Here is a 23,542-nt window from a genome sequence, read left to right as displayed (position 1 = left end):
GCTGCGGAGGTCGCGGACAAACAGACTCCAGGACAGCTTGTACAACAGCGCAATAGCCCTAATCAATGCTAACAGCTGACAGCAGCCAATCAGGTCCAAGCTGACCTGAATATCTGCCTTTATGGACAATAAAAATAATACTAATAATGTGCAATAAAAATATACACTCATTCTTTTTATTTATTAAGTTACTGTGTTGTGTTCTCTTGTTTGTGTTGTGTTGTACGTATTGCCAACGTGGGACAGTTTTGCAATTTCGTTGTACTATTGCACTAGGTATGACTGCAACGACAATAAAGCGTTATCTCTTATCTCTTAAAACACCAGCCGCAGTTCCAGTGGCTGCCTCAGGGCGTCGCTGTGTGGACGCGAAGCTGAGGAGTGTGACTGCAAGAGGAGGAAATCAGCCGCATCACCAATCTCATTAAAATTATCAGTTACTTCTGATCAAAGCATTAACAACGTCACAAAGATGACTCATGACAGCCTGCACTAAACTAGTTGGACCAGGTTACAAACCGGCGTAGAATATTTGTGAGATTTTCAGGTTTATGTCGGTTTTCTTCTGGACTCTCCACCATCTGACCCTAGAACTGAAGAAGCTTCTCGGGTGAGAGGTGAAACGTCTTCAAGCAACTTAAAGAAGTCCAGACTCTTTTCTTTCCAAGCTCAGTAGACGTCGGTTTTCTTCCCACAATCCCCGCCTGAAGGAGGACCGGTGACTGTGAAAGACTTTAGCCCAGCTTCACTAACATTTGAAGAACTGGGCAGTTAAAAATTGTGCTTTTAATTTTGAAATGTAGGTCAGAAAAAACACATTTATTACAGCAAATGAACATGCTCTGTATTAATTCACAAAAGACAAACTCGTACATTTGCAAAATACGGCTTCAAATATTATTCTAGCTCCACAACCTCCTGAGGAAATCGGCTCACACTGTAGGAAATATTTGAACTTCATGTTTTTTATTTCAGACATTTGGCTGGGATGCTACATGAGGGCTGCAAAGCTCTGCAGAGCAGAAACTCTCTGTCACCAACAACCATCGCCGAATTTATTAACCCCCCCCTGCATAATTCATGTACAACGTTGGGGTTGATATAAAACTCGCTTTATTGATTACAAACCAAAGACACAGTAATTTAGCTAAATATTGAACGAAGTCTGGCGCGCACAGGAGCTACAGTCAGTCAGCTAAAGAATGATTAAACACAGATTTTGTGCGTGTTTTTAAAAGGGAAAATGAGGAACGCTTCACGAATTTGCGTGTCATCCTTGCGCAGGGGCCATGCTAATCTTCTCTGTATCGTTCCAATTTTAGTATATGTGCTACCGAAGTAACACGACAGCTCCAAGGACCCGGGAGCTATTTAAAGCCCTCCGTCACGGAAGCTGTCTGAGTCACGGTTACAGTGGGAAGAGGCTTAAACTGCGTTTAAACTGATGGGAAACTGCAGCAGAAACACGTCTCGGTGCTGCTGGGTCGGTTATACATCTGTAAGAAGACACAGAGGCTCAGAGAGCGCCAGTCTGAGTCTGTTCCTCATTCTCTGCTTTCACTTTGAGCCCGTGAGACACACGGAGGCATTGTGGGTAATATACACAAATCGGTTGTACTCACACGCTGCTGATTGGACGGCTGAAGGCAGCAGAACAAAAGCCGACTCAACAACCCTCCCACCCCCGACTGACCTTCACCCGCCCTGCAGGCTGGGAGAGAGACACCATCAGGAGGGGGGAGGAGAGAGAAACCCGGCCCTGCTGCACTCAAACAGAAAGACCTCCACAGGGTCCGGATCTTGCATCAGGACTCAGATATGGAGGTTTTTCTGAATCCCAGCAGGACCTGGACTCATTCTGCTGCTGACTGCCTCTGAAACAGCTCCTGATCTGGCCTCTATTTTAAAACCTCTCTTAATTATTGTTATACTGAATGCTGCCTCTGAACATTAAGTGTATGTGTGGACTAAAAACTGCTTTGCTGTCTTTATTTTCCTGCGTTAAACTGAAGGAGGAAGTCTGCTTTTGTTTAAATGACAAAAACAAAACCTGCAGCTCCACCAACCTGCCACACAAGGGCGACACTGAGATATAAGAGTCTCTGATTTAAGACGACAGACCTCACCAGACTCCGTATAAAAATTGTAATATTTAGCAATCTCAGGGCATCGCTGTCTGACTACAAGCTGCATAGTGGGAGTGCGAAAGGAGGAAATCAGCCACATCACAGATGTCCATTAAAAGTATAAATTACTTTGATCAAATCATTAACAAGGTCACAAAGATGACTCATGACACCACGGAGTAAACCAGTCGGGTCAACCTACAAATCCAGAATAAAATATTGATCAGACGTTCAGGCTTATAACGGGTTTCTTCCCACAATCTCCCATCTTAAGGAGGACAGGTGATGGTGAACGGCTTTAGCCCAGCTTCACTAAAGTTTGGAGAACTGAACGGTTAAAATGATGGTTTTAAGTTTGAAATGTAGGTCAGAAAAAACACCTTTATTATTGCAGATTAACATGCTTAATTCACAAAAGACAAACTTGTACATTTGTGAAATACGGCTTCGAACATTATTCTAAGCAGAGGTACACATCCTGCTGAGAAAATCGGCTCACACTGTGGGGAATACTTGACCTTCATGTTTTTGTTTTTTTTATTTGAGTTTTTCGGTTGGGATGCTACATGAGGGCTGCACAGCTCTGCTGAGGAGAAATTCTCTGTAACCAACATCCATTGTTGAATTTATTAAACCTCCCTGCATAATTCAAGCACAACTTTGGAGTTGCTATAAAACTCACTTTCTTGGTTGGAAACCAAGGACACAGTAATTTATATAAATATTGAATGGAGTCTGGCGCACACAGGAGCCACTTCTCTTTTTTTTATCTTTATTTTCTTCTGTGGAATTTACTTTGAAAGGTAATTAAAATATAAGGTAATCCATAGATGGTTGTGGAAAAACACCCCCCAGTTTTACTCCTCAGGGCCACTGCAGCCTGCTGAGGAATTCATCTCAACACTCATGTCATTCATTTTGACTCAGACAGCAGAGGAAACAAACTTCATCTCTGCGTATATTTGGATTCAGCGAGTCTTGAAAATCTTTAAATGTATGAAAATCAGATTTTCTCTGTTTGGGTAACACTCACAGTATCTCTGGTCATGATCTCTGTCCATCCACAGGTAGGGTGGTGGTGGTGATGGAGGGGATTTCCTTCAAAATGAAAGTCCTGCCCAAGTTGAAGTACAACTCAGGTCAACTGTGTGTTTTAATGACAGTAAATACAGAAGAATGAATGTATATACTTGTATCTAATTTAACATAAAGAATGACATATTTTAATATTGTGTCTGACTCCAACACCAACACGTGTTTGTCCTGCTACAGCCCTTAATGTGAAAAATCTCACATTAAGGGCTGTAGCAGGACAAACACGTGAACTCTCAGAATGGCCTCCATTCGTCAATATGACATCCATTATGAGCTTAAAACGTCCAACAAAAGGAGCAAGTGCTGACTCTCCAGGTTGGTCCAGCTAATGTGTGACCTCCAGCGGCGCCTCCTGTGATGTTTTTAATTTTTTGCCTTACACAAACTTCCCTTACGCAGTATCATTAGAAGGTACAGAATACATTTTCACTGATCTGCAGATAACACCCAACTTTATCGATCCATGAAGCCAGATAACACACACTAATTAGACTCTCTACCACCAGGGGGCGGAGTCAGAGGCACTTCCTGCATGATTTAAATTTACAGTCAGTCAGCTAAAGAATGATTAAACACAGATTTTGTGCGTGTTTTTAAAAGAGAAAATGAGGAACGCTTCACGAATTTGCGTGTCATCCTTGCGCAGGGGCCATGCTAATCTTCTCTGTATCGTTCCAATTTTAGTATATGTGCTACCGAAGTAACACGACAGCTCTAAGGACCCGGGAGCTATTTAAAGCCCTCCGTCACGGAAGCTGTCTGAGTCACGGTTACAGTGGGAAGAGGCTTAAACTGCGTTTAAACTGATGGGAAACTGCAGCAGAAACACGTCTCGGTGCTGCTGGGTCGGTTATACATCTGTAAGAAGACACAGAGGCTCAGAGAGCGCCAGTCTGAGTCTGTTCCTCATTCTCTGCTTTCACTTTGAGCCTGTGAGACACACGGAGGCATTGTGGGTAATATACACAAATCGGTTGTACTCACACGCTGCTGATTGGACGGCTGAAGGCAGCAGAACAAAAGCCGACTCAACAACCCTCCCACCCCCGACTGACCTTCACCCGCCCTGCAGGCTGGGAGAGAGACACCATCAGGAGGCGGGAGGAGAGAGAAACCCGGCCCTGCTGCACTCAAACAGAAAGACCTCCACAGGGTCTGGATCTTGCATCAGGACTCAGATCCGGAGGTTTTTCTGAATCCCAGCAGGACCTGGACTCATTCTGCTTATCATTCTGCTGCTGACTGCCTCTGAAACAGCTCCCATTTTAAAACCACTTTCAATTATCCCAAAAAGTTGATTATGTTCATTGTGTATGACCTCCTTGGCTTTGGTGACTCTCCAGGTTGGTCCAGCTAATGTGTGACCTCCAGCAGCCCCTCATCTATTAGCTCTATTAGGGACGTCTCTACACTAACGTTAGTTCAAGACAGCTGTTATGTTCTTTTCTGTTTTGTTTTTTTTTAATAACACCAAGGCATTCTTCTTCCTTCAATTTATATTATACATGCTTCCCATAGGCGGTATCATCATTTGTGCTGATCACTAATTGCACAAACAAAAATCAAACGGAATCCAAAATCTCACATGGAAAAAGCAAAGATTTAATGCAGAACCTAGTTACCACCGAAGGGAGACTAACAGACAGGCGAAGAGTAGCCATGGAGTGGATAAAAGTTAGTGTTCATCCTCCAGCTGTTTATATTATGCTAACATAGCTGAGTCGCTAGCGATCACATATTTCACATCATTATATACACTGGCTTTTTGTGACGGAAAAAGTGTGGACTTTATACCAGTTTTTAAATTGTGTTGATAGGCCACGTAAAACCAGAGTTATGATAAAATTATATGTAATGTTTGGTTTTCTTCCTGAATACTGTCGTTGTTTATATTTACTGCGGGAAGAAACGGCGTTTTATAAGGAAAACGCTCGAAAGCCTGTGAGCAAAAAGAAAACCAAAACCACCCTTTCCTATTGACCGAAAAATGTACCATGTCGACCAATCAAAAAAATGATATGGCAACATAGCATTTAGTTGTTTAGGGAGGGGGAAGTTTTACGAGTGACGGCGGTGTTTTGAGATGTGAGAGATTTGCGACGTTTAGCGCTAATCTTGCGTAGTTAGTGTGTTTTGTTGTGTAGTTAGTGTGTTTTGTTGTGTAGTGTAGTCAATAGTTTTGTTGTGTGTGTCAGAACAATGAGGCGACTGCTGAATGTTACAGGTGTTACAGGAGTGATACATCTCCTGTTGCCAGGCCTGCAGGTATCAGGCTGTTGTTCTCCTTTATCTCATAGTGGACAGAAATTATTTTTTGGAGTGTCACAAATAATTTGTGTGGCATCAAATTTGATGCAGAACAGCTGATTGTTCTGTAAATAGTTTGAAATGTTTATTTAAAAAACGCCTTGGCTGCATTTTTAGGTAAACAGCTGCAAAAAAACTTTCTTGTTTACAAAACTCAGTAACTTTTTTGAAGAAGTAACTATATAATTAATTGCCCAGCACTGGTCATTATATACTGTATTTTACAGACAGAGTTACAGGACTCTCTCCCAGACCACAGACTCGTAATACAAGTCAGAGCTTTATAAAAAAAAGAAAGAAAGAAAAAAAAGAAAGAAAGAAAGTTGTGCTTTCAAAATTGGAGTTCAAGTTATTTTTACTTCCAATAGTGTTAACATCCTACACAGGTCATGAACAAGATTTTTTCAAATTTCCATTGTAAGTGGGCTAAAGCAGTTAATTAAATGTAAATGCTGTAATTTGATTATTTTAATAAACCATGTAACTTGGATGGATTCGACGCTGGCGTGACCACAGTGCACACGTCTGCTGTCTGTCTGCGTCTGCTCACAGAGGTCCAAGGGACCGCTCAGGGACACATGAAAAATTAGAGGGAACATACAACCAGATTAACATGTGAGTGAAGTTGCCCCCCCCCAATTTTCTTCAATCAAATAAAAATGGTATCAAATGTTTGTGCTGCAAAAAATTTCGTTTGTGCTGCATTCATTTTAAAGATATTAATACAAATTTCTAGATGTCATCAGAGGTCAACTCCCCCCCTGTTTGTGCCGCTCTCATTTACATTAAAAATAAAAATATTATAATAATATAATATAATAATAAAATATTAATATTAATAAATATTAATAAAATAATGTCTTGATGCATACTCAGTCATCCAGGTAAGTCTTTTCTCTGCACATTTTAACTGAAATAACAGGGTAGGGACTTTGTATATTCCATCTGTGTAACTCACCTTGGAGAATCGTGTAGTGTTTGCTAGGAACACCAGTAGCCAGTATAGGTAATTGATAAGCACAGCTGGAGAGAATTGGTAGTTATACACAGTCTATATAAGCTTGGTGAGTAAAACAAACCTTTGGGGGTTTATGAGGAGAAAGTAGTTACAGTGAATTTACAGTGGTTAGAAAGCAATTATAGCCAGGGTGGTGATTGAGAAGCGCTTGTGAAAGTGAGTGGATTTAAGAAAGTGAGTGACTGGGGTGTTTCAGTTGGTTTGCTTTCTTTTCTTTCTGACTCTGTGTGTTTGTGGTACAGTGGAGTAGGTAAGTTATCAGGTGTAATAGATACATGGACAGGCGTAGGTGGGGGGAATGGAGCCCAAACTTGTGAGGGAGCTTCTGGAGTGCAAACTCCACAACTGCTGAAGGGTCAAGAAGCAGAGAAAGATGTACAATTAAGAGAAGAGTTGAGACCTTCAGGAAAAATGATGAGTACAATTGATTATTTCATGTAAACTATCAGAGTGTACTATTCTGCTTTCATGTGTTCATTTGTTTTGTTTTTTTTCCCGCTTTTACACGTTTAATCTTGATGGAAAGAAAACTAAAACTGAGCACTTGGTGAAAGTGGTCTGCTCTGCCAAAGAGGCAAATGAAATGCTTAAGGATATTTCATTACAGCCACTTTGGTGGACACTGTGGATGGAAGAAGACTCAGACTATCATGGCACACTATTACTTCCCTGGCATGGAAGGGGACATTCAAAAATGTGTGAGTACAGTTCTTCAAGATGAGCATGAACAAAGGTGTGTGTTTTACTGTGCTTTTCTTTGTTTGTACTCTGTTGGTTTTGACAAACACATATTATCTACAGCTATAAGTCATTGTGCTGATTATTATGAAAAGCAAGGAGAAATTTAGACTGTTTTTAAGAATTTAATGTTACTCTATTTGTCACTAGGTTGCTCAGTGTCCACAATGCCAATATAACCAGGGCAATATCATCCCATATGGAAAGGATGTATATAAATCTTATAAAGTTTGTATCTGTCTTTTGTGAAACTTGTATGAAAAGCATACAAGAGTGAAAAAAGATATAAGATCCCTAGAAAAATTATATAAATGAAACTTGTATGTTTTGGATACTTCCTAAAACAATATATGAAAGTGGCCACTTTCATGAGTAAATCATGTAAGCCTTATATGATTCACCATATGAAGTAGGCCACATCTGATGCAAGTTTTTTCTATTTCTTTTCCATATGGGAAGGGAAAAAATTATACATTCCAATAGTTGTTACAGTAATGCAGACAGAATAGTTGATACTATTCAAATACTTCAAACATAATATAACACACTTGTCTTTTTTCCTCATAATTCACAGAGCCCTTTGAGCTCACTGGAATGGATCTTGTTGGTAAACTAACCTTAACAAATGGCGGTAATCAATACATTTGTGTCATGATTGATTATTTCACCAAATGGACAGAGTCCTACCCACTAAAAAGTAAAACAGCAGATGAGGACACCGGTGTATTCTTGATCTCTTTTACAAATTAGGTGCACCTAAAAGACTGCTAACAGACCAGGGCTCAGAGTTTTCCCACAAGCTACAACATTAATAAATAAAGCAAATATGTAATTTCAGCTGTGATGACTAATGTGATCAACTTTTCAAGGTCATCTATGACCTGTGTGAAACTCTGGGCATCAAAAGAAGCCTCTGCTCAGCATGTCATCCCCAAACAAATGGCCTTGTGGAAAAATTAAATGGCACAAGCCAGAGGTTAAGTACTGCCCTTTATATTTAATGTTGTAACTACGTCACAAAACTGCATATTGAGTATATTTTTCTTTTTCATGCTACCAAATTTCAGATCCCTCAATAAACTGGTGACTGACCACTCAAAGAGCTGGGACAAATTTCTGCAGTTGACTATGTTCGGGCTCAAAACAAGAAAGCAGGTGACTACAAAATAAAGCGCCCTTTTCCTCATGTTCGGCAGGGAGGCAAGGTATCCATTGGAGATCCCAAAGGAATGCAGGTAAAATGCTATAATGCACTTGAGGGAAAATGTTTTAATCCAGTTTCAGTTACTCGGTGTCCTTCTATTTTGGCAGATTACAGAAGAAAGCGTCTGTATGATCATTTCAGTGAAGTTTGTGAGGGCCTAAAATCTCAGGAGGTGGTGTATGCTGAAGTGACCAAAAATGCCAAAAGCAGCCAAGAAAATATCCACAGGAGAGAAACAAAAAGGGGAGAGGAGGATAGTTTTCAGGTGGGAGACCTTGTTTTGCAGAAAAATATAAGGCAAGAAGAGAGGAAAGGTGGCAAACTGGATTTGGATATGGTGGGACCCTTTAAAATTATGAAGCCGGAGGGCAAAACTTGGTGTCAGAGAAGGGAAAGAGGACTCTCAAGATTAACACAGACCAATTGACACACTACTTCCAGCCTAAAGAGAGGGTCCAAGCAAAACTGAAGGAACTGTTTGCTCCTTGTGAGGGGCCATCAGCACCACCAGTGTCACCACCTTCCTGTTAGGGGAAATCGCCGGTGCAGTCTTGCTGTGACCCAGAAGATGATGACTAAGGAGATGGTGAAGTTATTTTCTGAGAATGTTGACTTGGCCCCTGGGAAAGAGTTGGAAAGTGAGGTATGTAAACTTTTTCCAAATCACCTTATTGGAAGGGAATGACGGTGTAATGTTTGTGCCTATTTGACAATGGTGGGGCGAAAAAATGCTGCATTAATTATGGACTAATGTTTAATGACATCAGTTTGGCAGGGGTCCACAAAAAGTTGTCATGCCTGTGGTGAGAGAAGCTCGGGTGCAGAAACAGATCAGTGGGTAAGATAACCAAATCAATACCTAAGACTGAAGCACCTTAAATGGTTTACTTCAACATCACTGGGTAAAATGTCACTTTGATGCACCAACAGAAAACTTATAGTTCAGGTGACCTGCATGCCTTTGCACTTTAAACACACGGAGCACCTAAAGGACACATGAAAACATCGAGCAATCCACAGATAAGACTTTTGCACAGAAATCTGCAGTACCTGCACATTCAGATATGTTTAGTTCCTTCACTCAACAGCCTGACTTTAGATGAATGACTCTGACAATCTAATTTTTCTTTCAGATTGAATGCAACAGCTACGGAAAGTGATACCACACAGTGAGCGTGGACTGTACAGAAGGCTACTACAAATGTTATGCATGCTAAATAAACAGAAGAAATGATCGCTGTTGTCTTTGCTTAATGATTGGTTTAATTCTTGACAATCCACATTGCTGGCATTGCATCTTTCAACATGCTTGTGGGTAGATTTGAATGCACATGATTTATGTGAGTGAAGTTGGCCCCCAAACGAAAAATTTTGCAGCACAAACGTAGCACAAACGTTTGATACCACTTTTGTTAGATTTGACGAAGGTGGGGGGCCAACTTCACTCACATGCCAGATGCAAGTGCAGCCACTCAGCCTCTACTCAATGTGGTGATAGAACCAGGTACAGATGTGTGTCTCAAGTTAATCTGGTCGTAAGCTATGGCACCTGGCCACAGGTGGCAGTAGTGGACTGAGCTCCATTTGAGAGTGCTCCAGCTGCTAGGTGATAGTCAGTAGATCTGCTACAGACTGAAGATCACATGCAAGTTTTGGAAATTAAACTATGAATATTCTTAACTTGGCTTTAAAACCAAAAAATTCTAACTCACCGAAAAAATCAAAACCACACCACAAACCAACTGACACACGTAGGTCACTCACTTTCTTAAATCTACTCAAGCTCGACTCAATCTCACTGGCTCTGTTTATTACTAATCACTGTAACTGCTGTAAATTCACAGTAACAACCATCTCCCTACAAATGTTTGTTAAATTAACCAAATTTATACAGACTGTATATAACTACAAACTCTCTCCAGCCATCTTGATGAATTACCTATATTGGATCAAAATGTTCATTTCCGGAGAAAAGATGCAGATGTCTATTTATTTGCTGTTTTCGTAGTTGCCTCATGCATGAGAATATCACCACATAAACTTGCGACATTTTTAAAATACTTTGTTGTTCAAGAGCCAGGCAGACTAAAGGTTCAGTTAAGAAACAAGGGGACAGAGCGGTTGTAGCACAGTGTGGAGCACTAGTAAAATTACTGCTCACTCTAACCCCATGATTACACTCCAAAAACCACTGCACACCATTCCAACCCCTAACTGCACTCAAGTAAATGCAAGTTTTTGGAAAAATATAGTTTTAAAAGTACTTTTATTGCACCATGTTCATTCACTCATGAGCTGCTGTAACATGAATCAGATGGCTGAATAGCCACTTCAGCATGTAGTCAAGTTCTATAGTCTTGATTTTATGAGCTTTATTTTATGACCAAATGATTTATTCTCTTGTAGATTTTTGGTTTTTCCGTGTTTTTTTCCACCGTGACATTTAGAAGAGCTAAGAAGATCTCTTCAGAGCAACAGTTAGTGTTTTGAAACAACCTTCTGTATCTGTAAACAATATTTTCAGTAAACTGACCGCTCTGTGACCATCACTAAATGAATATATTAACATGACTCCGGCTTAATCAGGATAATACTTTCCTGTTGTGACCACCTGAGCTTCAGATAAAGAACAAACTAACACAATACACATTTTTTAAAAAAAGGTAAGAATTCACATTTACAGAGGTTCAAATTGTTATCAGCAGCTTTTGCCCTGCCAGGTTGTTTTTTATTTAACTTATTAGAATACACCAAGAAACATGAAAACATGCAAGGCTAATGCAGTTTCTGAAAACTGGATGGAAAAGTAGGTGAGCTGTGAATAATATTTAAGCTCCTGAAACTCAGGATTTTTATTTTTTTAAGTAAGTAACAACTGTGTTACATCTTCCAGTTAATAAAGGAAGCTTAGTTGGGCCAGACAGGAATATAAACTCATTACAAATAGTTAGGAGAAAATTAAAAATAGTTTAGGTCTCAGGGCTGCTATTTCTCTCACCCAAAACACCCTTTCACGTGAAATACATCAGCTCTAAACTTGTGCTGTCTATAAAAAAAAAAAAATTCCATGTGATGACGTTTTCAGCTAAGTTTCTTCCTGAACAGTAATGGCGGCGCACTGCTGAAAACGTGGTTTGTGACTTTGGCATTCCTTTAGTTTTTAAAGTAGCCTGTGGCATTAACAGAAAACAATAACATACTCATAAAACAAAATACAGTCAGCTGATCTAGAAAGCACAAGAATGGCTGCCGAGTCATCTGTGTTGTTCCGCTGGTTCTTGTGGTTTTTCAGCATTGTCATGCTTGTCTCTGCAGGTGAGCGTTATTTCTTAAACATTCACATTTGGTTTATAGAAGTAGTAGTATCTGCCCATTTTACATATAAATACTGTTTCTTGAAGAATTATTTTCATAATGACTGAGTTTCTTTGTGTGTTGACACGAGGCTGGTGGTGGTTGTTATACACACAAAGCAAGGCTACGCTACGCTAAGGCAACACGAGGCTGGGTGGTGTCTGTGGCCTTGTAACGTTTTGACTCCATGTCTGACCACAGAGACCAAAGAACTTTACTGCCTGCAGCATCTGTAGTTTTCAGAATGAGTCTCCATTGAATAAAGCTTTTTGTTCAAAGAATAAAGGCCAGCAGTGGCTGCACTGAATAGACACAGTAACCTATAATGAGGGGACTGCATATTTAATTGTACCATGGCATGGTTTTGTTCTGTAATCTGTATGCACTGATTTACACTACTAGTAAAATGTTTTAGAACACAAATTCTTCTAGTTTTTAAATTTTTATTTCAGAATCCTACAAAAAGGCCTTTTTCAGGGAACAAGAAATAGCTTAACAACTTAAAGCTGTTCTGCAACAGTAGAGATTGATCAAGCCTTCAAAGTCGATGCTACCAATTGCTACAGGTGTCCCAATTTTTCTTGATTACTTACAAACTGGTCTGTCTGCTGGGGGCAGGGGGTTGTAAATGCAGTGTTGGAACACAATGAGGTACCATACCCTTAATGTACTCAGTTGTACTGCAGTAATGTACTGAAGAAATTTGTGTGTTGCTATAGAAAAAGAAAGAAAAAAGCAATTAACAATGGATGGCAGACAACTCATCATAAGGTTTAAAAGTCTTTCCTACAGTGAATTTGCAAAGAAAGTCACTGTGTTAGTTGGTACAGTTCCCTTCACCATCAAAGGGCACTCAGAACCTGGGGAATCTCAGACAGGAAGAGGTCTGGCAGACCACAATAAAAATCAACAGACAAGTTTCTCGGAGTCAACAGCTTATGTGACAGACTTCCCAACTTCAAGCACAGCGAGTTACAACAAGAAACCATTGGTAAGTCGTCAGAATAAGAAAACGAGACATGCCTGTGGCATGAAACACCACCGATAGACTACTGAAGACTGGAAGAAGGTGCTATGGACTGATCTATCAAAATTTTAACACTTCATCATGCATAATTTACGTACACCACCGGGTATTGTTTTGCTGCGGTTGATGACTGTTACAGAATGAGAGGCAATGAAGCAACCACAAGGTGGACATTTTTCCCTCTTCATCCTTTCTGGGTTTTTTCCCACTAGTTTTGCTTTTGGCTAGTGTCAGTTTCATTACCTGTAGCATGAGGCGATACCTGGACCCCACAGTAACCAACTCGTCCAGAATGTCTCATCACTATGTGCCACTGCCACAAAGTTTGCTGTGTCTCAGCACAGTCTCAGAGGCACGGTACACTGACCCAACAGTGGTCTGTCTCACTCCTCACTGTGATTGGCTGTTGTAGAAGCAAGCAGTTATACAATGGTTGCTCTAACCCCTCTACTTTGTGTTGTTTCCTCTTTTAGAGCTGAAAAACATCACAGCTGAGTCTGGACTGAACGTCACTCTGCCATGTCGAGCTCCAAACAATAACATCCTGATCTCAGTTGTAGAGTGGAGCAGGCCTGACCTGAAGAGAGACGAGTATGTGATCTTATACCGGGACAACCAACTTCATCCAGATTACCAGGATCCATCCTTTAAGGGCCGGGTGGACCTGCAGGATAACCAGATGAAAGATGGAGACGTCTCATTGGTGCTGAAGGATGTGACGATTAGTGATGCTGGAACATATGAGTGTCGTATCATCCAGAGGACAGGAACAACTCGAATGAAGAGAACTTGGCTGACGACTGACCCCATAAATATCATCAACCTGAGTGTTGTTCCTTCAGGTGAGTTTGAGTTCAGTGTGTGCAGTTTGAAGAGGAAATTGATTCTGGTCTGTGCTTCAGTGATCACGTTCCTGTCCCTCACACCTATTTCTCACCTACAGATCCACCAGGAGGACACAGAGAGGACAGATGGGAGGAAGATGGATCTGTTGGACTGATAGTTGGTGTGCTAGTTTTTTCTACAACAGTGGTTGTTGTCAGTGGTCTATTGATTTACAGAAAACTTAAAAGGCAACAGAATCACGGCTCAGCAGCAACAACAGGATGAAGTGCAAGCCTCCTGGTGCCGTTTCCAGTGTTGACATTGAAGACTTGACTGAACGCTCAGTATTTGGTTTGATTTTTACATGCCTCTTATTATCCTCAGTGTTTATACACCAGTACTTTATTTGGGTTTTCATTACTGTATTTTTCGGACCACAAGGTGCACTGAATTAAAAGCCGCAATAAGCAAAACAAAACAGTCAGATAAGTCAGACTTTATTCATGTAATTTTTCTTGCTTCCTTCACTTCTGTACCATTGATTCATTAATGTTGAATTCTCTCGCAGCTTCTCTGTTCCCATGTTGTTGCAGTTTATTAATGACTAACCTCGTATTGTGGATGGATCATCTCAGTTGTTCTCCTGACCGAAGTTTGGTCCGTTTACAGCATCCTGCCATGCGATTGCATTTTCCCCCAACCATCGGGAACCCTCGTGTTATCGTTTATTTAGTTGAAAAAGGTTAGCGTTCATCCTCCAGCTTCACTGTGTTTATGTTATGCTAACATAGCTGTGTCGCTAGCGGTCACATAGCACATAATTATATACCAGCTAGTCCAACTTCAGTAACCCTGCAAACGTCACTGCTGTTTAATTTTCTGTCTTCATTTATGCTGGAAGTGATAGCACAGCTGTACGTTTGAATTTTTTAGAAATCTCTCAGACAGAACATGCTAAACTAATCTACGTTAGATCTTACAGACACTGAGCTGACTGACAACAAATACACTGTGTATTACTGTAGATTATAAACCAACAGTTGTTACTAAGCTGTTTAATGGTGCAGGACCTACTGGTTGATTACAGCTGAATGACCTCCAATTTCAGATGGGGGAGTCTTGTCTACGCCTCTTCCTGTTGGTACTCTCACTACAGATTGTGTAGCATGAGTTTGTGTACTGCTAATAAATGTCTGCATCACTTTTTGTAAGTCAGTCTAGTCTTTTGTTGTCCTTGGCTGTAAAAGTTAAAATTCATCTTCAACATTTAAATAGTTGTAATTAAACAGAGCTGGAATCAGTTCAAAGCAAAGAAATCATCACTGAACCTGAGTAAAATCTAGACCAACCAAGTGATAACTTCTAGACTGCAGTTATCACCTGAAAAGCCATTTAGTTTATTTATTTATTCATTTAAATATATATATATATATATATTTAGTGGAGTCATCAGATCTGCTAATGTTAGCTAGCTTAGTTAGCGAGCTCCATTCATATGCACACACTTTTACATCCTCTCCTCGTGTCCCATCACAGATGTGAGCTTAAGTGTTAAGGTCAAATTGAAGCAACAGCTGGAACAAAAATATTTTCATAAATCATTCAATCGCTTTTAATGATCTCAGGCATAAAAGTGTTCATGGCATACTTTACACACCAGGCCAGTTCTAATTTAATCACAGCACGGCATAACTGACAGAATCAAACTTAAAAAAACCAAAAACTCAAAAAACAACAACAACAACATTAATCTTCAATAAACTCCGATGTGAAAATGAACATCTCTTCACGGGAGCCAAGAATCCAGCGACTGTGGCGTTATAGGTCGGAGCCCTCACTGTCTTCTCCGTTCGTCAGCTAACCTCACGTTAGTTACAAGCCGCCTCTGCTTCGTGTTCGTTGTTTCTAAACTACGTTTACCTTGTTTACCTTACTGCTGTTTCCTATGATCAAATCTGTGTTTGGGTCCACGTCCACGTCCTGGCCTCTGGGCTCCCTCTCTTCCGTGCCTCCTAACAGACTTCAGTCTTCAGTTACTCACCTTCACAGGCTCGTGCTGCAGCAGGACTTAATGTCGTTAAAGCAAACCTTCAGAGAGTGTTTTTCCTCACACACACAATCCAGACGTGTCTGCTTTAAAAAAAAGTCAACATACAGCCAGAAACCACCTGTTACTTTGCTTAACAGCTTCTTGTAATGGACCGTGCTCTCCTGTGAAGGCTCAAAATGCACTCAGCACACCCAAATAAATACGACAATAAGAAAGATATTAAGGTGAAACTCAAACTCAAAACACACAGAAATGATAAAATTACTCAAGCAGCAGCAGAAATTTTTGCCCCATTGGTGTGAGAATCCATCTAACACAGGATCATGGCAGTTTGTGATACGGTCATCTCAAAACACTGATTTGTGTCTGTGTGTACAAAATAAATATTTTCCTATATAAGCAGGCATCAGCAGTAATTTATATTTTAATTAGGGCAATGCGGTTCCTGTGTAGAGAAAAAAAAAAAGGTGTGTTGCACTGAGGTTTTCGGGTAATGTTATCAGTACATGTTACAGAGCTCTAGTATCAAAAATATCTCAGGTTGAGGACAGCAAAGAACCAAAGTTTGGGAACATGTTTCCAGCATTTTCTGGTAACATCTCCTGTGGTATTTCAAATAAATTAAGACAAATTTACATTTATTGATGGGGTGCACAAAAAGACATGCTGTTCTTGAGCATTAAATGTGGTGCAATTTAACTACTCTAATATACCAAAACATTTGCATTTTGAGGGAAACACCTACATATCCAATAACGTAAAAAAAATGAGTGTAACCACACCTTTTATTTGGAAATATTGACCCCGGGCTTCTTCTTTTTTTTTTTTTTTTAGCAAAAAAATAAATAAATCTTTTAATACCAAAAGACGGGTTTGTGCTGGTTGGATTTATTTAAGATGTTTTCAACAGAGTTCTTCACAGAAAAATTGTAAATAAATTGAAATATCTCAGATGTAGTTGAAGACAAAGCAAAACGAATATAAGAAAAGAAAAAAGGGGGGATTCTGACAGCCTTTTGATTAAAAAAAAAAGGGGTATGTAACAATTAGAGAAAGACCAAGTTTACAGACAGCAAATGCTCAGAGAGAACCAAATTAATAAGGATCAGGTGAACAAAATCAGGCATTAACAAAGACTGGACAAAGAAGAAAAGGAAAATAGTAAAACAATATATTGTTAATGTAAGAGTGATGTTAGAAACCAAAATTATCAAAAGGTTTTTTAACAAATGTGATTTTCTTTTTTGAAACTAAATGTTGCTGCAGCTGTTTTTACATTAGTGTTACATGGCAGCTCAATAGAGGATTTACCTCGATGCTGCCCCAACATTTCGTTTTGTTTGTGGAGTGAGTCAAGTATACAGCGCCACATACTCTAAATATGGAGCAAAGCTGTGAGCATTAAAAACAAGGTATGTGTTTATAGTATCATTGAATAATAAATAACTTCTCTTAAAAACAACGTACAAATACCAATAATTATCAAGTTGTTGCAATAATTAAAATTAGTAGGCATTGTGTTAAGAAAGTGACGTTGACAGGATACCATTATGAGGTAAAAAAAAAAAAAAGAATAAAAGTAAAATAAAACTATTTTTTACTATTTACTATTTTTTATTTTATTTTCAGGTGTTACATATGGGACATACATGGCTGGTGGAAGGGAAAGGGAGAAAGAAAGAAACAGCAGGGAAGAGGAACAGTGATAAAGGGCACAAAACAAAAAATGAGGTGGGGGGACAAAAAAATACATATACATATATATATATCAATCACCTGGATCACCTGTTGAGAGAGAAAAAAAAGAAAGAAGAGAAAACAAGCAAAAAAGAGAGCGATATAATAAACAACATCATCACGATAATCTATGTGTATATAATATATAATATGGAATATTATTGTGCAGCACGTAGGATCGACAGCGCACAGTGTGCTTTGAGGTAGCAGCCAAAAAAGGTGTAGTTTGTGTGTGTGAGCACCCGTGTGCACACCTGTGAGCGTGAGCGCGCTTGTATTCAAAAGGTTCCTTCATGTAATGATCTGCTAGAGGGTGTGGGGGGCCATAGCCCCGTCCTCCAGGGCATGAAGCAGGTATGGAGGAGATCCAGGCTCCAGACATCCAGAGACCCTCAGAGTACAAGAGTCCAAGGAAGACTAACAGAGGGGCAGCCGCGCCACTATCCCGGAAAGAGCTGAGGAGAGTCCCAGATGAGGGCTCACCCAGCAGCCACGGAGCAGAAGCCAGATGGGGTTGCAGTGACGTGCCCGTGAGCTCCGACGGCAGCCAGCTGTGCCAGAGTGACTGAGCCCTAGGCCCAGGGGCACTTTGTTGTACCTGTGACTTTTAAATGTGCTATAGAAATAAAATTGAAATTGAAATTGAATTATGATATCAAGAGAGCCAGTATATGGGACAGTATTGTTTCTCTTTCTACCAGGCTGTCAAAAAAATTATCTATTATTCTGGAAAAGATGGGCCTATGGGGGTAGGTCACCCCTTACATGCTAAAAAGAAGTGGGACAATTTAAAAAATCAAATACAAAACATGTATATGTGTTATCAATAATGAATTTGGATGGATGCATAGATAACTGTCATCAGCATATTTTATTTATTTATTTTTTACATCTATAACATAAAGATAATTTGGAACATTTTAAATGTCTGATTAATAAAATAGAAGAAAATGAAAAGGTAACAACAAAACGAGAATATATACAAGAAATCAAGAATATTTACAGGATAAGAAAACAACTATGTACAGGTATTTATAGTGCAGACCACAGGATTAATCTGACTGACCTGTACCTGGATTGTTTCTTTGAACTTTAATAGCACAGCAGGCCCGATGTTTGCCTGGACAGGAAGTCTCTGGCAGTTTCTGCTGAAGCTAGATCAGAGAGAGGGATGTTGTACTGCTCCTGAGACCCGTATCTTGTCTTTTCTGGTCGGGTGGTCTGTAGAGAGTGCTTTGGATGCTTCCTTCCATTGTCCATCGGTGGCTGCCACTAAGATGAAACAAAAAAAATGTGGATACTAGTCACTCTTCAACAAACAAAACAGGTTAACAAAGCACTAAAAAAAAACATAAGAGGAACCTATACTTAAATTTTTTAGCTTGCCTGTTAAAAGTAGTCGTGTTCTGGTGTACCTCCTCCAGGACAGCAGAGAGTTTGCTCTGACAGAGAGAACCCGTGACTGCCTCCAAACCAGTCATCCTCTCAACCACTCCTGCATATTTCTCAGGCTCATTCTGCGGGGCCATGATGTCACCGGCACGGAAGCAGAAGAAGCATATGCTGTTATGACCTCCAGCACTTGCAGGAAGATGGCTCAGAATCTGGTCTTCATAATAGAATGTGCCCTGGAATATTGGCTGTTGACGCGCTGGGCTCCCACAGCTTGTACTTGCCTTTTGTAGGGAGTGATGAGGGGTAATGGACATTGGAGTCATGGGTACACTCCATCTGCCAAGATAAAATGCCCTTGAGGAGGGTAGACTGACTGACTGCCTGCACAGTGGGCTGTGGCGGAGCAGTCTGGACTCATACACTGACCTGAGGCTGGTCAGGTACGCGTCAATAAAGCCCTGATGGTCACAAGCCGCCTGTAAGATGATGGGCCCTCAGAGGCTTAATGTAGATGTGGCAGCAATCGATTGCACCAGCTGCTTTCAGAAAAACTCTGAGGCATACTAGCCCTGCAAACGTATGGGACACTACCTCCATGTCTTTGACGGTCTTGGGGATCTGGAAGACCTGGTGTCCACGACCTCCTCTGTGAGTCTGTGGACTGTAGAAGACTCTAGAATGAGGCACCCCTAACACCTGAGAGCAGCCTGTGGGATGCTCCACTTGCCAACTAGCAAAGAAAAAGTCTCAATTGGGGCACCCCATCCATGCTTCCGATTCTGGTTCAGTGGATTAAGCAGCACTGCCAGAAACTACCAGCTGAGCTGAAATTCAGGCTTGGTGTCCTCATGGTTAAAGACACTGTCCAGCACTGGGACACTGCAGTACAGAGGTCTGCTCTGGTTAAGGAAAAGCTAAAGAACAACATAAACAGTTTTACTATTAAGGTACGATATGGGCTATCTTCAGAGATCAAAGCATTCAGAATTTTACACTTAATTAAACAAACTAACGCACAGTGAAAAGACTCCAATGTTGTACGCCTTACCTGTGCAAATCAGGTTTGTTGTGAACTCAAACATTAAAGAGTCTGTTTTCAGTTTTGTGACATTTTTCCACACACACAAGAAGATCAACTGAATCGGTGCCAAGGTTGCACATCTAATCTTGGACACTTTTAAACCTGACCCTTCCTGGCCGCCAGAGATTCTACGCGGCGCGGAGAACAACAAAGGACGGGCCGCTCATCCGAGGCGCAGAACAAAGAAGCGCCGGGGAAAACGCGCTGGTATTAGGAACAGACTGAGACAGCAGGCGCATCGCGCACCACTGCCCAGTATCCTACTGGCCAATGTACAATCCATGGAGAACAAGCTCGATGACCTAAGAGCAAGGGTCACCTTCCAACGTGACATGAGGGACTGCAACATTCTGTGCTTCACGGAGACATGGCTGTCCCCCACCGTGCCGGACCAGGCCGTAACTCCGTCGGATTCATTCTTTGTGCTCCGTGCGGACAGAACGGCAGAGTCGAACAAAACCAAAGGTGGAGGAGTGTGTTTCATGGTAAACAGAAAGTGGTGTGATGCCAGGAGCATTTCTACTCTCTCCAGCGGCTGCTCGCCACATCTGGAGTTCCTGAGCATTAAGTGCCGCCCTTTCTATCTGCCCCGTGAGTTCACCTCAGTCATCGCCACGGCGGTCTACATCCCACCCCAAGCGGACACAGGTATGGCTTTGTCCGAATTACATGATGTGCTGAGCTGGCTTCAAAACAAGGACCCGGGCGCAGCCCTCATTGTAGCAGGAGACTTTAACAAAGCGAACCTCAGACAAGTCATGCCAAACTTTTACCAGCATGTCTCGTGTCCAACGAGAGGGGATCGGATTTTGGATCACTGCTACACGCCATACAAGCAGGGCTACAAAGCTGTCTCACACCCGGCTTTTGGGAAGTCTGACCACAACGCCATCTTCCTCATTCCCCAGTATAAACAAAGCATACGGAGGGAAGACGTGACCACGAAGGAAGTAAAACGGTGGACTGCCCAATCAGAAGCTACGCTACAGGACGCACTCAACGACGTAGACTGGGACATGTTCAGAGCATGTGCAGTCGACATCAACAAGTTTACGGAAGTAGCAGTATGCTTCGTCAATATGCTAGCGGAGGAGATTATCCCCACTGCGAGAGTCACCACATTCCCAAACCAGAAACCGTGGATGGACAGATCGATCCGCACTGCAGTAAACGCCAGGACCACCTCCTACAACGCGGGTCTCGCCACTGGCGATATGAGCGCCTACAAAGCGGCCTCATACGGCGTGCGGCGCGCGGTGAGAGATGCCAAACGCAGGTACCGGGAACGTGTGGAGTCCCGCTTCCACCAGGGCGACACACGGAGTATGTGGCACGGACTACGCACCATTACGGACTACAAAGCCAGGGACACTGCGCCGATCAACGCCGACTCTGCATTCACCAACGAGCTGAATCGGTTCTACGCCCGTTTTGAGGTTAGCCAGGCGGCTAATGCTATCTACCGCCTGACTACCGAGGACAGTGACGTCATCAGCGAGAGACCGGTGACCAGCATCGCGGAGCATGACGTCCGAGCGGCACTGAGGAGAGTGAACACAAGGAAAGCGGCGGGGCCAGACGGCATCACCGGCCGTCTGCTGCGCTGCTGTGCTGACCAGCTAGCAGGTGTGTTCACTTACATCTTCAACGAGTCCCTGGCGAAGTCTGTGGTCCCCACATGCTTCAAAAGATCCACCATCATCCCTGTGCCCAAGAACAGCAAACCCTCATCCCTGAACGATTACCGGCCAGTTGCACTGACCTCAGTAGTAATGAAGGTGTTTGAGAGGCTGCTGAAGAACATCATCTCCTCCTCCATCCCAGACACCACAGATCCGCTGCAGTTCGCCTACAGATCCAACAGATCCACAGAGGATGCCATCGCCCACGTCCTACACACCACTCTCAGCCACGTGGACAAGAAACAGAGTAACTATGTGCGAATGCTGTTTGTTGATTACAGTTCAGCGTTTAACACAATAGTGCCCTGCAGACTGTTCACAAAGCTGAGGGATCTGGGACTCTTAACAGCCGTCTGTGTGCATGGGTGTTGGACTTCCTCACTGGCAGAACTCAGGTGGTGAGGGTGGGCAGGTGCTTCTCCAACAGCATCACCATCAACACAGGAACACCTCAGGGATCTGTCCTCTCGCCACTGCTCTACTCCCTCTACACTTCAGACTGTGTGGCCACCCATGGCTCCAACACCATTGTGAAGTTTGCTGACGACACAGTGGTGTTGGGTGCCATCTCCAACAACGATGAGGCGGCCTACATGGATGAAGTGAAGAATCTGGCATCGTGGTGCCAGGACAACCACCTCCAGCTGAACGTCAGCAAGACCAAGGAGCTGGTGGTGGACTTCAGAAGGGGTCAGCACAGAGACTACAAGCCCATTATCATCAATGGAGCTCCAGTGGAGAGGGTGCAGTCCTTCAAGTATCTTGGTGTCCACATCTCCTCAGACCTGACATGGGCTGCCCACATTCAGGTCCAGACCAAAAAGGCTAGGCAGCGCCTGTATCACCTACGACAACTGAGGAAGTTCAGGGTCTCTCCAAAGATCCTCAGGATTTTCTATACAGGCGCTGTGGAGAGCATCCTCACACAGAACATGACATCGTGGTTTGGGAACAGCTGTGTGAAGGACCAAAAAGCTCTCCAGAGAGTGATCCGTACAGCAGAACGCTGCTGCAGGATTGCTCTCGCCCCGCTTCAGGACACCTACACCAGGAGATGCCGGACTAGAGCAGCGCAGATACTGAAGGACCCGTCTCATCCTGGCAACAAACTGTTCCAACTTCTGCAATCTGGTAGAAGGTTCCGCATCTTCCGGACAAGGACAGAGAGACTCAAGAGGAGCTTCTATCCCCAAGCCATCCGTGCCCTAAACACACACACCCGCCCTCTCACATCATCTATAATTGACTGAGACAGGACTCTTCCAGACACTAAACCAAGGCACAATGTACATTTCAATTCCTTTAATTTTAAATATGTTTATATTGTCTATCCTGTAAAATAGTCAGATATCTATTATATATATATATATATATATATATATATATATATGCTCTATTTTAAATTTGAAAGATATATTTAGTTTTTCTAGCTATAATAAATGTGTATATTTGATCACCAATGATTCAGTTCCTGAAATTAACCATAAAACTAGCTAAAAACTTACAGATTAATCAAACTATTTTACCTGGATATGATAATCTGTCAGCTTTAGATACAACGGTACAGCTCCTGCAGCTCTCTGAGGATTTTTTTTTAAAGGGAAAATTTCAGGTTCCATTTTGACACCACTGCAGGTATTTCACATTTTCACAAATCTGCTCAACTCTTGTTGTGTGTTTGTGTTCTTTCCTTATACACACTGTGCTTATGTGCTACAAGTGAAATAATTTCCAATTAGTGAAACTAGCCTACTAAATGAACAATGGGCTGTGAGGTCAGTTCCATAAGGTTGTGAAAACCTGCAGTCAGCTGAGACTAAAGAAGTCACTTGAACCGAAAGTTTGTGCAACACAAACCAGCACAAACGTTTGAGCGTGCAGAAAGACATAACCCAGCTAGGGT

General features: G+C 41.9%; 1 protein-coding gene, 2 non-coding genes and 1 pseudogene across 4 annotated transcripts; 1 reads left to right on the top strand and 3 right to left on the bottom strand.

Moving 5' to 3' along the window:
• Positions 1–1,239: 1,239 nt before the first annotated feature.
• On the bottom strand, positions 1,240–1,345 carry LOC146705360 (U6 spliceosomal RNA). The gene has a single exon (XR_014921793.1). It is a non-coding gene; the product is annotated as a U6 spliceosomal RNA (small nuclear RNA).
• A 2,477-nt stretch (positions 1,346–3,822) lies between these two features.
• On the bottom strand, positions 3,823–3,928 carry LOC146705359 (U6 spliceosomal RNA). The gene has a single exon (XR_014921792.1). It is a non-coding gene; the product is annotated as a U6 spliceosomal RNA (small nuclear RNA).
• A 7,859-nt stretch (positions 3,929–11,787) lies between these two features.
• Positions 11,788–14,431, top strand: LOC146705358 (coxsackievirus and adenovirus receptor-like). The gene is made up of 3 exons (XM_085465185.1): positions 11,788–11,803; positions 13,343–13,711; positions 13,813–14,431. Exons 1-3 carry the CDS (start codon positions 11,788–11,790, stop codon positions 13,977–13,979), a joined length of 552 nt encoding a protein of 183 aa, XP_085321311.1. The 3' UTR covers positions 13,980–14,431.
• Positions 14,432–18,837: 4,406 nt separating this feature from the next.
• LOC146705357 (uncharacterized) lies at positions 18,838–23,474 on the bottom strand (annotated as a pseudogene). The gene is made up of 2 exons (XR_014921347.1): positions 23,166–23,474; positions 18,838–19,790 (listed from the first exon to the last, which is right to left on the bottom strand). The product of XR_014921347.1 is annotated as an uncharacterized LOC146705357 (transcript).
• Positions 23,475–23,542: the final 68 nt, after the last annotated feature.

The sequence above is a fragment of the Copadichromis virginalis genome, linkage group LG7 (assembly GCF_057382275.1).
Source record: "Copadichromis virginalis isolate Kocher_CV1m ecotype Utaka linkage group LG7, C_Virginalis_male_GT1.1, whole genome shotgun sequence".
NCBI classification, from domain to species: domain Eukaryota; kingdom Metazoa; phylum Chordata; class Actinopteri; order Cichliformes; family Cichlidae; genus Copadichromis; species Copadichromis virginalis.
This window is presented reverse-complemented; position numbering and strand designations above follow the sequence as displayed.

What these genes read in the sequence shown, in the direction of transcription:
- LOC146705358 (XM_085465185.1), top strand. An exon ending in CCTGAGTGTTGTTCCTTCAG is followed by an intron (nt 13,712 to 13,812) that starts GTGAGTTTGAGT and finishes TCTCACCTACAG; the next exon opens with ATCCACCAGGAGGACACAGA.